At 36.9% G+C, this 16,185-nt stretch overlaps 1 protein-coding gene across 2 annotated transcripts in view; it reads right to left on the bottom strand.

Moving 5' to 3' along the window:
• Window positions 1–16,185, bottom strand: part of EPB41L2 (erythrocyte membrane protein band 4.1 like 2) — a 102,180-nt gene that overhangs the window by 45,136 nt on the left and 40,859 nt on the right. For both annotated transcript variants that reach the window (XM_085055961.1, XM_085055962.1), the window contains exon 4: window positions 3,615–3,719. In XM_085055961.1, coding sequence (XP_084912087.1) covers window positions 3,615–3,719 — 105 coding nt within the window. The remainder of the gene's footprint in view (window positions 1–3,614; window positions 3,720–16,185) is intronic.

The raw sequence follows: 16,185 nt of genomic DNA, 5'->3' as shown, positions 1-16,185 counted from the left end.
TACATAGCTCATAGCATTCCAGTTACTACAAATATGTGCAAAGAGACTGTTTTGTGACAGATTACCAAAAATTTAACTAAGGAATCAGTAACATATATTCATCAGTAACTCAGACCATTACCCATACATGTTAGAAAACAGGTTGTGTGAGATACAGGAACATAAACCTTTTAACTGCAGTTACATAGAACTTCCATAATTGAGTGAACCTTTACTTCCCATGGCCAGACACACACACACACACAAGCACATTCACAGTAGAAACACCTGCACACAGCCAGCCTGACAGCAGGCCTTGCAACATTTCAAAGACATGCACAATGTAGGGAAGAATTAGAAACTGCCTTGGGAGGCCAAGGACAATATCTGCTTTTTCACAGACCACGGAGGGTATTTGCAGCTTTAAAGTCTAAGGGAACACCTCAGTGCCCGCATGAATGTTGCCAAATGCATATTTCTACCAATGCTTCTCACCTAATAGCAAAGCAGTGCATACAGGGTGTCATGTGACCCACCTTTTTCAGTCCATGGTTCCAAATTCCAAATGCAACATTGTTTCCCAATACCTATCCCTCAGTCTCTATTACAGGCTTTTCCGCCAAAAGTCCACCTTATTTCAAGGAGACAAAAATGCTAGTCTAGTTTCACAGGTCTGTATGGATTAGGAGAACACGGAACTGTGCTTTTGCACTACATAGGAGACTGTGTCTCCTATGAATATGGCCCAAAATACCAAGTCCCCTGTTGTAAATGAGCTTGGTCCAAGTAGATTTCTTCACAACTGCACATACATCTACATATATTTCTCATATATGTTCACCTAATACATATATACTAGATTAAAATAATTTACAAATTAAAAGCAAAACACCCTTTTTATAATTTATTACAATTGTATTTTTTAAAAAAAGACAATAATTTCGTATTTCTTGCTTTAAGAAGTCTGTGACCTCTATCTTCCGTAGCCACGATAATTTTCCAGAGAAGGCAAAGTCCATAACATTTTTACAAGGGAAGAGTTATAAAGCAATTCTCCAAAATCCTGGATACCATTTATAATGCTCAAGTAAAAAAAAAATTGGTTTCTGTTAGAAGAATCTTGACATAGAAAGAAGACGACATAAGTCTTCAAATAATTTTAACTGAGACTCACTTCAGCTACAGTTATCATCCTAGGTGTTCAGTTTTGGCATTAATTCCACTCTGAAATTACACACAGCCATATTCTTGCAACTACAACAGCTGGAAGTATCTTGAATCCTTATATTTTAGAGATAGCATAAAGTAAATAAATAGAGAATATAGCATGGCATAACTACAGCAGAAAAATAGGATTCCTGAGTGCATGTTACTTTCAGGGCTTTATCTTTTATCATTACAAAACAGGAGAAAAGAACATACAATACAGCATGTACAACAAAATGAGAAGAATAATCCCTCATTTTCTGATTTTTTAAAGCCTGAAATTAGCTTATTGGAACCAGACTTTGCCACCAACTTTCATTACTGCTCTGTCAAATAAAATCAGATGCTTATATTCCATTTATAGGCATAATTACGGGGGTGGGTTTTTTTTGCATCTGTGCCTTTTGTTATGGAAAAAAACAAACACCACAGAAGAATTTACCCTAAATCAGAGCTCTTAATGCAGAATAGACAGGTCTGTCTTTCAAAACAAAAGACAAAGTGTGTACACACTACTTTTTGTTCCAGTATGCAGAAATCTATTTGTTTAATTTGTGAATGGTAAGGTTATAGATGAGACAAAGTAATGTATTGTCAAAGAACAAAATGTTCTCTACCAGTACAAAAGTATTTTGTACAAATCCAGAAAAGCAGCATTTCCAGCTGGCGCCCAAAACATAAGAGCAGAAGCTTTCTAACACTTCTGCAAACCAATTACAATGTGAATGGAGCATTCATGAACTTTTGAGGGTGCAATGCAATGAAATCCCTAACTAAACTTTAGGCTAATAAATTTAACATTTCTACAAAAATGAAATAAATTGTTAATTACTAATTTGGCCTAAATAGTTTTCAAACGTGTATTAATGCTAACAAAAATCAGTCTGATTGGAAGACATAACATCTCTCCCAGCTGCACAGAACACCCATGGAGAAGAGTTAATGGGACTCCTCCTCCAATGGTACCCCGATGGTGCTTTGGGGAGCAGCTCTGATTTAAAAGAGTGCCTGGCATTCAGTTTCCACACACCACAGCTGCCATCGGGTTCAACAGCTGGCTCATAAATGGGTGGCTGTGATGAGTGCACAAGAATGGGAAAAACACATCATTCAGCATTCAGTACTGACCAGCCTGGAGGTCAGGGATTTATGGTATTTTAATCTAAAAAGGCAACAGTCATAAAAGAAGAAAAAATAAAGACACCAGAAAGGACTGTTACCAAAGTTAAAAAGTAACTGAAACAGACTACAGAAGTGAACAAAAAAGAGGGCCCTAAACCCACCAAAAGTTCTGCAAAAGTAGGAGGTGGGAAATGTAAATTTTATAGGAAAGAGTTTTTTTTTAAGTTTCTCCAAATAACAGTAGGAATGTATTTGTATGAAGAAGACAAAATCCAACAACTGTGGTTGTTTAGCCTTCGTAACAAATGGGACCAGATTTCTCCAGAAGTTTTTAAATAAAAGCCTGCTGCTGTCCATAATTCAGGTGAGAAGTGATCTATTCTACTTTGAATAAGGACCCCATTATCAGATATTTCTCGCTTAATTTACGTAAACACATCACTTATGAGTATTGCTACAGTACTGCCTTCACAGTCAACAGGTAAGGCATTCAAGACCTCATTCACACTGAGAGAGACCTCCGGAAATAATTGGTCCAAGTGTGATTTAAGAGCCAGTTTTGAATTAGATTAGGTTGCCTGGGTTCATACCTAGTCAAATCTTTAGTATCTTCAAGGAAAAAGACATATAAAAAACCAGATGGGGCCTGTTTCTCCATTCAAATGACTGAGGAATATAATAAAAGTCTTAGTCCAACTAAAGGTACATTTAAAAAAAAAAAAAAAAAAAGCTAGGGGGAAGTGTGGAGGGGGGAAGACATACCCCATAACCCTACACCAATCCAGACTTTTCTGCTGAACTTTCAAAAACCCAAGGCTCCCTATTTTACCCTGAGCAGATCACTCCTGTGATTAATGGAGCACTTGCCACTGACTGATTTAAGATTTTTCTCAGCTGAACAATCTAGATGTGCTCAACCATCCAACATAGAAGCAAGCGCAAAAGAAGACTGAAGATCCCAAATGGTGTTTAAGAAATCCTTTCAAATGTAGTCATCTCAAACACCATTCATTTGTAAAATTAGCATCCAATACCAGTGATGGATCAGCTCCAGTCTCTTTACAAATGCCAAAAATTTTCTTTAAGCTTAAAATGTATAAAAGAGGAACTTAAAGGCCTAGACATTACAAACTTATGGGCTAGATTCCCTTTGTTCATGAACAAAGCATTCTTACACATAAATGAGAAAAGGCAGCCAAATTTACTCAAGGGTGTGTAATGGTAAACATTTAATAGTATATACCTCACTGAACTATTGAAGTGAGTGGCAGTGATGAAAAACAAACAAAACCCTCATACACGCTTACCTTCTGTTCTGAATTCTCATAAAACAACAGCCCAAAATAGTCCTTTTCCAGTAAATTGAGGTGTTCACATACTTTATCAAACAGCACTTGTCCTTTTGCTCTTTTCTGAGGGGTGGGAAGGTAGGAAAAGAAAAATAAAAAAGGAAAAATAAGAAAAAAGAGAAAATTAATATCAGTAAATCAGTAAGGTCCTTAATTACAGGTACTGTTATTCAATGATATTATTCAGGAAAATTTAAAGTATCAATGAAGCAGATTATAAAACTGTAAGATTTCTTACAAAGACTGTTCACCAGATTTGAAAGCTACACATATCCTTGATACAAAAAAAATCAAGACAGTTCAATTTTTTTTTTCAGTACATCAAAAAACCCCAAAATAACAAGATAAATACACAAGGAAAATCCAGTACCTAAAATTATCTAAATACTTTGCACTATTAAGTGTCACTAAATAGTTTTAGTGTTTCTGGATCCTTATTTTTTAAATAATGGAAGACTTCTTTATTTGAGCCAACTTTTTCTATATAATCTTCTAAAAATTAATAAAGTTTCTAGAGTGTTCATTTCTATTAACTTTAGCATTTTTATCATTTTGGCATACATCTCAATGACTTATGAATCACATTATATGAGTGCACTGAAAAATAAAGTGTGCTATCTTCAAAAGAGAAAAAGAACAAACAGACCACTGAAAGTTGATGCTCAGACCAGCAGAAGTAGCATGCAAGCACAAGGTGGAAATATGCAACATGTCTAGTTGCCTATACTGCAGTGGTTTGTTTTGAGGGGCAGAAAATAAGATTGCTGCTTTCTACTCATGTATTTCTGAAACCTCTCTGTACCCAGCAAATTCATTAGATGCTCAAAAATAAGGAAACTTCAAAATGTTTATTCTTCCTAAAAATATTATTTGTGGAAGGAAAGAGAATGATGAACACATTTTTATTTGAGGTTACTTTCAGTAGTGTAGTTTGCTACTTTGTAATACTAATTGAAGACTGATCAACATTTTAACACACTCTTAAAAAGTGTCTTAAAACGGCCACTTTTAAACTCACTTGCTGAGCTCAGTATTACCAAAGCTTAAGCAAATGGCAGTCAGTCCTGAAGTTTTTCTCTGTTCTTCTTGTGACCTTACCAGCAGCCTTCCAATACCTGAAGAGCACTTCAAAGAGAGCAGGGAAGCAAAGGGCATGTAATGACAGGATAAAGAAACTAGAGTAGGGGCAGATTAGATACTAGGAAGAAATGCTTTACTGTGAGGGTGGCAAGGCACTGGCACAGGTTGCCCAGTGAAGTTGTGGATGCTCCATCCCTGGAAGTGTTCAAGGCCAGGTTAGATGGGGCTCTGAGCAATCTGGTCTGGTAGAAGGTGTCCTGGCCTAAGCAGGGGGCTTGAAACTAGAAAATCTTTGGGGTACCTACCAACTCAAACCATTCCATCATTCTGTGATTTTTGTACCTGAAACTGGGAATGTAAACATTCTATACATCTATACTGCCAGTAATGAAAAGCAGGCCCAGGCTCTACTTCTCTGTGCTAGGTTTTAAGAAAAAGATTTGCTGTACTGGAGGTGGCAGCTGACAGGAGACAAAGATTTAGAGCAGACAGCTCGGAACACATGCCCAGGGGTGGGAAGACGAGAAGTTCTTTCCACAGTTCAAATCTGAACATGACTGGCATGCAGTCTCCAGTTTGAACCAACTCCTTCATGACAGCTCTGCTATTTGTGGCATTTATCATTTAGGCCACAACATGGCCTTTTTAGAGGCCTGTCAGCTTATAGGAATTCTTGCATTTGCTTATCCTACAGATTTCAGTAGATGCCACACACCACTGCCATTCCACAGAAACGCCATCGGCTGCCCCTGTGTAGGCCCTGGTGACACTGTGGCCATTGTCCCCGCAGACAGTGGTGGAGCACTCCCTGGCTCCTGCCCCGGCACTGCCGCAGCTCAGCTCCGCGGCACAGGGCGGTAAAGGCCAAGAGCGGAGGGAGAGGGGAGAAAAGAAGGTATGCACTGAGCAAAGAGGGAAAGCATTGTTGGTTAATTCCTCAAGAATCCAGAGCTTTATTCAAAATCATATTGAGCAGCAGACATTCTACTCACGAAGATTGGAAACCTTTCAGAGAAGCAAAATTATAAAATGACCACATTTAGTTGCAGAAGTAGCAAGGCAGTGGAATGTAGAAGTCAGAGTGACTTCTAAAAGGGGGAGTGGAGAATTTAAAGTCTGTTTGGTACTTCTGAAGAATCTTACTGCTGAAGAAAGATAGATTACTACTTCCCCTAAGCATCTGAAGTAACCACTTAATTTTCTTGACAGCTTCACCTTCAGCTTAGTAAGAAAAATTACCAATATAGAAATGCAGTAAATTGAAAGTAGGAAAAGTACAAGCAAGAGAGAGTTTAAAGAATCTTAGCCTGCTAAGATGCATGTAATAGCTACCACTTTTTTTCCAAAGTCAATGTGCAGGTCAGTGATCACACCTTGCAAATGCAAGTTTCAGTTATACATATTTCAGTAAAGGAAATCTATAGATTAGTGCAAAAATAAGATATGCTATCATATCAAGCCCACATCTGGAATCATCTGCTTCTTTATAAAGTTCATATACTGAAATGCACAGTTAATATCAAGTCTTTGACATACGGAAACATAAAGCAGGCAAATCTACAGGAAATACATTGCAAGTGTAACTGTAAAATATTGCAGTTTCTTATTAGGAAGTTATAATCAACAAAGAACTTGGATACACTAGCATTGTTCACTGTATCTTTAAGCATCTTTTTGTCAGTTCATAGTACTTCCACATAAGGAAAAACACCACCATGTCACAAAGCCCAAGTCTACATTCTAGAAAGCAGCAAAATGAACAGACATTATACCATCAGCAGCTCTGTTATGCATTCAAAAGCATAAGAAGCCTCTCAGTACCAGCAATGGATTTTGCTACAAGATCCTACTTGTAAAATGGAAAGACTTGTAGTTATTTAATTTATATAATGATATAGTTTTAAAAATCTAAAAGAGTATTTAATCTGCAAAACCAAACTTTTTAAGTGCAATTTTTTGGTAAACCATTTGGGGACAGGCACTACTACACAGCTTAAATGATATGATAACATAACTTTTCTGGAAAAACTCATGTTCCTAGTAGTGTCTCTAAACATGAACTGAAGATAACTGTTGTGGATCCAGTCAGTTCAGAAGTTAGAAATATTGTAATAGAGCAGGGGACTCTTAAGGAGGCAGCATCATGGTTTGCACAGTTTGATACTTTTCAAAATTATTCCATTTCATTATCTACCAGGTGTTTGAGATGTCAACTGATAGTCACAACTAACGTGTAAATTATAATCACTATCCTTATATATGTATACATACATGTAGATTTATGCATAGGTATATACACACATTTGTGTTTATAGCACAAGTACTAGCACTGACAACAGGAAAATCTTCATGCTCCAAATTCTCATGCAGAAATGTCAGTACAACTCTAAATCCATACTTGCTCCCAACAAGAAGGGGAGCACATTCAACCTAGCTATACTAAGAGGCTGAGAAGTGAGGACATGCACAAAGAGCCAGCAGTTTAAGAGTACTCAGATCTGCAGTATTCTGTATTGCTGCCAAGTTATGCTTTCTTTTAAGCATAAATATAAGTGAGAACATAAAAAGAACACACGTAACCAAGGTTATTCTAGTACCAATTTCAAGCCTGTATTTATATACCGCAGATGACACCTCATAATGCAATTGCTTAATAAAACCAAGAGGTAGCATGTTTCTGTTCTTTACCTCTTTCTCCCAAAAAAGAGCAAACCAGAGCAAAGCAATTGCAGCCAACATACACAATGGAAATTTCTATGCAACTGGGAATTAGGATATCATGGATCTGTTTGGCTATGTAAGAGTTGCCAACTACTGATGCAATATAAACACTCACAGCTACCAGTTCTGTTCAATATATTTATCTATGATAGGGATGCAGTAGTTGAATGCACCATTAGTAAGTTTGCTGATGATACTCAAGTGGGAGGTGCTGCTGATTCTCTCAGGGGATGAGAGACCTTACAGAGCAATGTGGATAGACTGGAGCACTGGGCAACCAGTAGCAAGAAATTTAACAAATGCCAGATTCTGTGCCTGGGACAGAGCAATACTGGGCACAGGTATAAATTGGGAAAGAAATGGTTGGAGACCCTTCATTAATGGATCTGGGGGTGCTGGTGGGCAGCAGCTCAGTGTGAACCAGGGGGAAGCCTGGGCAACCAGGAGGGAAACCCCATCCTGGGGTGCATCAAACTCTCTGTTCAACCAGCCAGACAAAAGAGGTGATTATCCTGCTCTATTCAGCATCGGTGTGGCCACACCTCTAGTACTGTGAGCAGTTCCAGGGCCCACAAATCAAGAAGGATGTGAAGGTCCTTGAATATTTCCAGAGGGCAACAACAAAGCTGGTGAGAGGGCTAGGAGGAATGTCCTATAACGAGTAGCCTAGGACTTTGGGCTTATCTAGGTTAGAGAAAAGGAGGCTGAGGGGCAACCTCATTGCTCCCTACAGCTTCCTGAGGAAGATGGAGAGGGAGGTGCTGAGCTCTTCGTCTTGGATAAGTGACAGGACATGTGGGAACAGTTCAAAGCTACACCAGGGGAGGTTTAGGTATGACATTAGGAAGCATTTCTTTACTGCAAAGGTGATCAACCAGTGTAACAGCCTTCCTAGAGAGGTGGCTGATGCCCCAAGCCTGTCAGTGTTTAATCATTTGGACATGCTTTATCTTTTGGTCAGCCCTTTTGATGTGGGTACTTCCTTACCCTTAAGGGTGCGTTATCAGGCAGTTGAACTCAATGATCATTGGAGGTCCCTTCCACCTTGCAACAGTCTATCCTATTCTTATTTCTACTTTCTCCTTTCTCTAGCAGTACATGCAGAGGGAATCTTGACATTTCTTCCCAGTCCTGCTCTAGCACAAAAGATTGAATGGATAATCATGTCCCAGCCCAGGCATTGGCTGTCTGTGTGGGAAGGAGGCATGTACTGTTTGATGTGCATGAGAGCTGTGGATCATCTCAAACTAATTTAATCATTTGAAGAAAATTGGAGGGGGAGGAGGAAAGTCAGCAAAAACAAGTGAAGTACAATTTTTAAAAGTTTTTAGTGTTCATTCAATTTATTTGGGCTTCCACAGAATGGCAGAACTGCACATATCTACCCAGGGATCAAACCTTTAGCCGCATGCAGGACACGATCCCAAACAGAATGACTGCAAACATTTTTAGGCATTCAATACCTATTATTTCTTCAGGGATTTTTTTTCTTCTTTACTCATTTTTAGAACTGCCTGAGTCGTTTCCCTTTGAGAAATGTAATAAAACATTTTATTACATTTGAGAACAACAGTACTCCATCACAGCAAGAGGCCATCTCCAAAGTGGCTAACCACAAAGGTCTAAAGGCAAGCACAGGAGCAGTACCCACGAGTTGGCTGACTATGAGATCGGTATTTACCTGAAATGCCAGGGTTTTTTTCAGCTCCAAAAACATTTTCAAAGACACATATTACAAAGGTTACAGGTGGAAAAACAATTTGATTTAATTTTCTTTTTATTATTCTATTTAAGGGCCAATGCTCACAAGCATCAAACCAATGCAATTCAGTGGCCAGGACGAGGATAATGTATTCTTCAGTTTTGCTTAAAAAACTAAAATCACCCCTTGCAGTCCGGCAAAGGCAAGGCCACAAAAACGAGAAGCAGGAATATGAACAAGGCAGTCCCTGTTTCCTGAGACTTGAAGAATACACGCATAAAAGAGTACGAGATGTGCGACAGCTTGGGTTGTTTTCAAAACTATGATAGATATCAATGACAAGCATATTTTTTGGCTGCAAAAATGCTTCTTGGTCAGTGATGCATGAAAAGTGCTCTCATGCCTGGATTGCATGCAGAGAGAGCTGAAAAGTGGCAGTTCCTGATGCTGCTGCAAACCAGACTGCTTTGTACAAGCAGGAGCCTCTAGGGAAAACCAAACCAAGGGAATAGAGGAGCTCACTCCTGCTACAAACTTGGAACGGCAAAGAAGGACAGAGAGCAAGGGCAGGAGTGGTGCCTTGGAGGTGCAAGAGCAGCAGAAAAGAACCTAGGCAGAATGGCCTAAAGGCCATGGCAAGGGCTGCGCTCAACACTGCAGAGGAAGGCAAAAAATCCCCAGGGACTGAGATGACTTCACATATAAACATTACTTTCAGTAGTGTCTGTTGAATCTGGACAAATATTTTAAGAATGTGCCAAATTTAACATCATCCCTATTTTCCTTTTTCTAAATAAAAGATGTCATACTTTAAACATACCACTTGGTGTTTGAATAAACCTAGACTACACATCTGAGCAGTTAGAAAAAAGATTTGCAAATCAAAACTCAACTACAATTAAACATCTGTTCCATATCAACTTCATTCAGAGTTTTCTTAATTCAGGGTTAAAGACTGATCTTAATTGTACATTGAGCAAACATATTTTTACTTTGTATTAGCAAACTGTAAGTAATCATAGAGTCTGTGTCAGCTCCAATATATTTCACTTGTTCATACGTGCATAAAATACGGTCAGTGCTGGCATCCTTTAAATGCCTTTTGTCATAAATATTTAATTAGACCACTGACTGAATGCAGTAAACAAACCAAATAGGATCTTCATTTGCTTCTAACTAGTAATCATTATGCACTTAGCACTTCTTTTTGTTTGTTTGAACTGTGTTATTCTGTACTAAAACACAGTTTATATTTAAAACAGAAAATCTGAGCAAGTCTTTACTGCAGAGCCCAAATTCAATGACAGAATTTCCTCACAACTATCTACAAAACCACAGAACAGAGGAAAAAAGCAAGCTTATCTCCCCTCATGAAAGGAAGAGATACATAAAGTTCATAGTAATATATTAGTAACTTATACCTCCCACAGATGTCAATTATCAGCAAAGGTGTAGGTTAAAATTACATCATTTGCACCATGTTAAAAAAATTAACATTGCTCCTAAAAATTAAGTCTTAAATGTTCCAACAGTCTGCTCATTCAAGCTATTAAAACTCAACATCCTTACATCTCACATATTACACAACTGAATAATGAACCAAGGTTATTTCATCCTTTAATATGGTTCTGTCATTTCAAGCATGTACAAAGGTTCAGTCACAGTTTTCGGCAAATACCACTCAGCTTTCATCCTCAATACCTTAACAACTCTCTGTGATAAACTTACAGGCTGTTATTCCTTTAACTCTCTTTAAAGTAGTGAAAGGTAACTGAAAGTTTTTCAACAGTTCACAGCTTGTGAAGTTGTTTTAAGTCATGCTCCTCCAGAACTATTCAACAATAGCTTCTTCCTCTTTCCATCTCTCCAGGCATTCACATGTTACTCTGAAGAGTCTGAGGCTAAGTAGATGTTATCTTTAAGAGTTACAATAGTTTTAAGCTTAAAATAATTAAATTATTTGCTCATGCTCTATGAATGCACATACTGTGCACATGTAACTCACGTTGTTTAGCACAGTACTGGCATACAATATTATTTTGTGATTTATTTCAGAAGATTCCTTTAAAGCAACAGAGCACAGAAAATCAATCTATTTTATTACTATGGAACCTATGGACTTAAGGAACTAAAAGACTAAAAGGAATTTAATACAACATTTTAATGGAGGATATTTTTCTGCCTTACAAAACTTTAGAGGTTCCAAAATAACAATACAAAGGAAGTTTGAAGAGTGGCTGGTATAAATGCTCGTGACACTACTCCCACTCAAAGATTTTAACTCCCCAGAGCAAGTAGCCAAGATACAGAGTAATTATTTACAGACCACATTTTATCAACCATGCAAGATTACAATCAGCATCTCTTCATTGGTGAACTGAGTGCAGCTTACTTCTGGGAAAGATCCAAAACCACAAAACACTACAGTGAGAATTTCAAACTACAATGAACTGGGGAACATGTTTAATGAACTGGGGAACAGGTTTCACCAGCACAAAGTTTAGCTTTATTACGGTGTCGTGTCAGGGACCTCTCTAGGCAACAGTGGAGTACCTTAGATGTTGTATCTACACTGGCATTCAGACAAGGATATTTGGAGAAGCTATGCTCCAGAAAGACTATAAACCAAGTCCTTCAAATTTGTGTCTACAAAAGTAATGAAAGTACAAAGACAGATGAGAAGTAAAAAGAAAATAATCACAAAAGAGGCTGAAATATCTGTTCAAACAGTTCCACAGATAAAGAATTATTGACTTAAAGTTCAAACTGGCAAGTTGATACCAGTCAGAAGATCTACTAAGGCAAAATAAAGAGTTCTAAGGGAAAAGAATAGATGACTCTCAGAGGTGATAAATTAATTTACAAAGTAACCTCAAAAAGACAAATATCTGAGATTTGTTTTATGCTGAAATCCAAAGATCAACCATGTCAGGCATGCCTGGGGCAATGGGAAAGACATGTAAAAACAAGCCTGAAGAAATAACTCCACTGTTAAACAACACTAGGTGGCTGCAAAAAAGAACTTAAAGTAATTATCAATACACAAAGCCCAAATGGCAAAGAAACATGAAGGGTTCATATGTACCTGTACTCCTACAGCAACATTTGATGACAAATTCTGAACTACGGAAGAACAGCATCAAATTACAGTCATTTCCAAAGATGTTTTAATATCCCATTAAAAACATGCTAATTCACCACAAGTGAACTGTTCTTTTTCCCCCACAATTTCACATATATGTATACTATCTCAACATCTTAAAGCTGTATTTTTCTCAAGTGATTATCTCCCACCCATTTCTATTCTGTAGCACTCACCACAGGAATTCACTTTCAGAACATTTTGTCACAGAAATCTGTTTTTGTTCACTCTGATGTATCTCAATGCAACCTGCATGTCACATATACTTTTGCTTCCAAAAGGTGCTTTAACTCAATACAAATTCCAAGAAAATGCCTCATTAGACAGAAGTTACATCAATTTCATATTTAGACTTTAAATTGCAATAAATCCCTTTTTTATTAACATAATAGATGTTAAGTTTGCACATACAACTAATCCAAACAAAATATACTGAACTAGTTCCAGTTAGAACAAAATGTACATCCATGCAAAATTTTTATAAATTTTTATGATCTTTTTATAATTAAGTTTATAATTGGATTACAATTTGTGCTGGTTAACTTTTTTTTTCTTAAATAGTACATATATATAAAGTTTCTTACATATATTTGCTCCAAAAATTCTGAAGATGCCAGGGTGAAAAAAAAAAAAGTTACATAATATATGATTTCTTTATGCAAAGTCTACTTTCCCCCCTGTCCTTTTCAGTTGACAGTAATGCTTACAAGGGATCTTGCCACAACAGGACAAGAAGATCCTTCAGAATATAAAGATTATATAGGCAGGACAGGAAACAAGAATGTCAACACACACAAACTTGCTTCAGTCACATTACAATTACAGGACTTCACCAATTCACTTAAATTAATCCCTCTGCCTATCTCAGCTTCATACTACAGAACTCAAACATTTCAGAATATAGCTGAACTCAATTTACAGCAAGTTAGGATATCCACTCGTCACTTGGTAAATATTAAATTTCTACAAATGTTCAGTGAAGAGTGGAGAACCTGGTCCAGAACAACCTCTATAGAGCTTTTGCTGCCTAGTCTAAGTCTCAGTGATAATACTTTTTTAAAAAAACAAATTCCAGATGAAGTCTTGTTAAACACCAACCTTAAGCACAAACTGTAGCCTCTTCTGCAATACATTTTTTTACATATTCTGTAAAAGCACAATAGCACTTTATTGAATTGAAATATCAATTTTTTTAAGCTTGAAAAAAAATCTATTTCAGTCACCTTTGAGAAATTAATCTAATTTAATTTGTACCAAACATGTTACTTTGCAAAATAAGAAACAAAATCAGCTTCAGCGTTGGGAAGAACAGAAAGTGGGGGAGTGGGTGATTGTGCGTGGGTAAATAATTGGGTTTTGCACAAGACATTACATGAAACAATGTTTCCTTCTTTCCATATCCAAACTTCAAAATCATGTTATAAAAAGTTAAGTATGTTGAAGTGTTTTAAATCACTGGAGCTGAAGAAACATAACCACAAATATGCCTAAAACTAAATTAAGCTCACAAAGCAAAAGGGAATATAAGCAGGATAGAAAACTATCACATGGACAGCAGTTTAGAGAGCAGTTTCTGGTCTACTGAAACAGCATTTCTTCCTAAGCACACAGACTATTGTCAGTGGATATTCTGTTCTCTCAGGAAAAATTACAAACAAGATGGACAGAAAAAAAGAATGAAAATTAACTTAAAAAACCTGTCAGAACTCCACATCTGGCACTTCAATCTATACTAAAACTGCCTTTTAAAATAAGGGAAAATAAGGAGGAAACAATGAGATAGGTGTCAGACTAAACAACTGGCATATATAATGGAATTCAATGAGCAGTAACAAAAGAGCTGCTATTTTAGAAGCTGTTAATAGGAACCGGTAGAGATATTATACCTGAACTCATCTGTCCTTCCAGACAGTGTGAAGTCTCAAAGTGCAAGCTTCTAATTGCACAAGTGCAGAACAAGCCTAAGAGTTCTCAAGTATCTAGGGATTTATCTTACTTGGAAAAAAAAACCAAAAACCCAAAAAACCACAAAAAAACCATTAAAACTAGAGAAAAACAGGTACTTGGACAACCACAATAAACAGATGAGGTTTTAAGGAACTACCTTTTCCTACAAGCAAAAGTAAGTGAGAATTTACCATATTGCTAAAAGGGCCATACACAAAATTATGAATTTTAAGAACCTAAGATGGCATAAAAAAACATTTCTTGAAAACAGGAATGACATTTGCTTCCCCACCCCCCCCAAAAAAAAAACCAAAATTCCAGGAAGTTCCCTGACTGCTGGAACATTTCCAATATGGTCAAGTTCGGCCTTGAAGCAACACCAGGCAGCTCACTCAGTATTAGTGGGTGTATTCTCTAAGGTCCCATGGGACTTGTCTCTCTATCTCAAATGTTCCCTCCTTTTTTTCATTAGCTCCCAAATCTCATCTTCAAGCTTTTGCCATTAACCATTTACTGATCAGAACATACTCAAGCTGGAAGAGTAAATTCTTGTATAATTTCAGTAACTTTGGAAAAGCAGAAATAAACCAACATTTACCCATACACTAAATACTGAAGGAAGACTGAAAAAGAGTATCAGAAATCTACTGGGATCCTTTGCAGAATGCATCAACTGAAATTTCAGTTATCAGTTGATAGAGCTTTCTGAGACTTTAGGTATTTTGATATGGTAGCAGAGCATGAAAAACTCTACATGTATTTAAGAGCATGAATTCATCTATAAAATTGCAGTCAGCACTGCTCATGTCCTATAAATAATTAAAATGAATATAACACTAATTTTTTCTTCACCACTTCTTCCCCCCCTTAAATTAATTTTACTATTGTTCTTACAGCAAACTCCTACTGCAAATGAGAAAACTTATTCTTGCCAAATGACTTAACTGAATCATGACAGACTTTAAAATACTGCAGAATATAATTTTTTAGTTATAAATACAAAATGTTATATTCTTAGATCTGTGGTAAGCCACCACTTCATTTAAGTCTCATTTTAGGATGGGAAAAAAGCCCAGGAATATAAAACTTATGTAGCCAGTAATTAAAACAGAGATACCATTCACATTTAAACATCCTGATTTATGTGGGGGAAAAAATCCCAAACTCCCAAACTAACAACTACTCCAGGGTTACTATCCTGTAGTCAATTTTTGTTTTCTCTATACATATTGATACTAAGACATGAATAGAAATACTTTTCAAGAATTTCTGGTGACAAAATTCCGGCAACTTTAGACCATAAGTATGCAAAGCCCTATACAATGGGTTGTGGAGAGCAATTATTCTGTAATATATTTTTGATGTTCTTGTTTTACTTATGTCAATAAATTTTTTTCTTCTGGAAACACAGCATAATAAAAAGCAGACCTAACTAACAGTAATGAAGGCTTTGCTGCTGCTTTTTACAGTCAGCCTTATTTATGGGGAAGTGGTCTACATCTGACAGGGCCAGGGATAGATCTGTGCAGGCCTAGAATACCATACTTTAAGAAACATATACTGAAATTGCTTGGTTTTAACATCAAGAATAGAAAACTAAAAATGGAGTCCTTAGAAAGCTTCTACTACTAACAACTACAAAACACAAACTTTAAAGCTTCCATCCAACTGCAGCAAAACATTCCCAAGGAGTATTTCACATAGATAAACAACAAACATGAATTTCTTAGCTGATAGGAGTGTTATTAGAGCATGGGTTTGAAAAGCCAGCTGTACTAATGCATGAAGTAAGATACAAGTTGTGATGAAGCTTCTGAAAGTCTTAAAAACAGGCATTTTTTTTTTTTAGTCTTTTAGTTCTGCAAGATCTGGAAGGACAGGTAAATAGTACCCATCCAGTGCTCTATCACAAAATGCAAAAGAACTTGTACACAAGT

Source organism: Lichenostomus cassidix, chromosome 3, assembly GCF_008360975.1.
Source record: "Lichenostomus cassidix isolate B80296 chromosome 3, HeHo_3.0, whole genome shotgun sequence".
NCBI classification, from domain to species: domain Eukaryota; kingdom Metazoa; phylum Chordata; class Aves; order Passeriformes; family Meliphagidae; genus Lichenostomus; species Lichenostomus cassidix.
The sequence above is the reverse complement of the archived record's forward strand: the minus strand, read 5'-3'. Positions and strand labels throughout refer to the sequence as shown.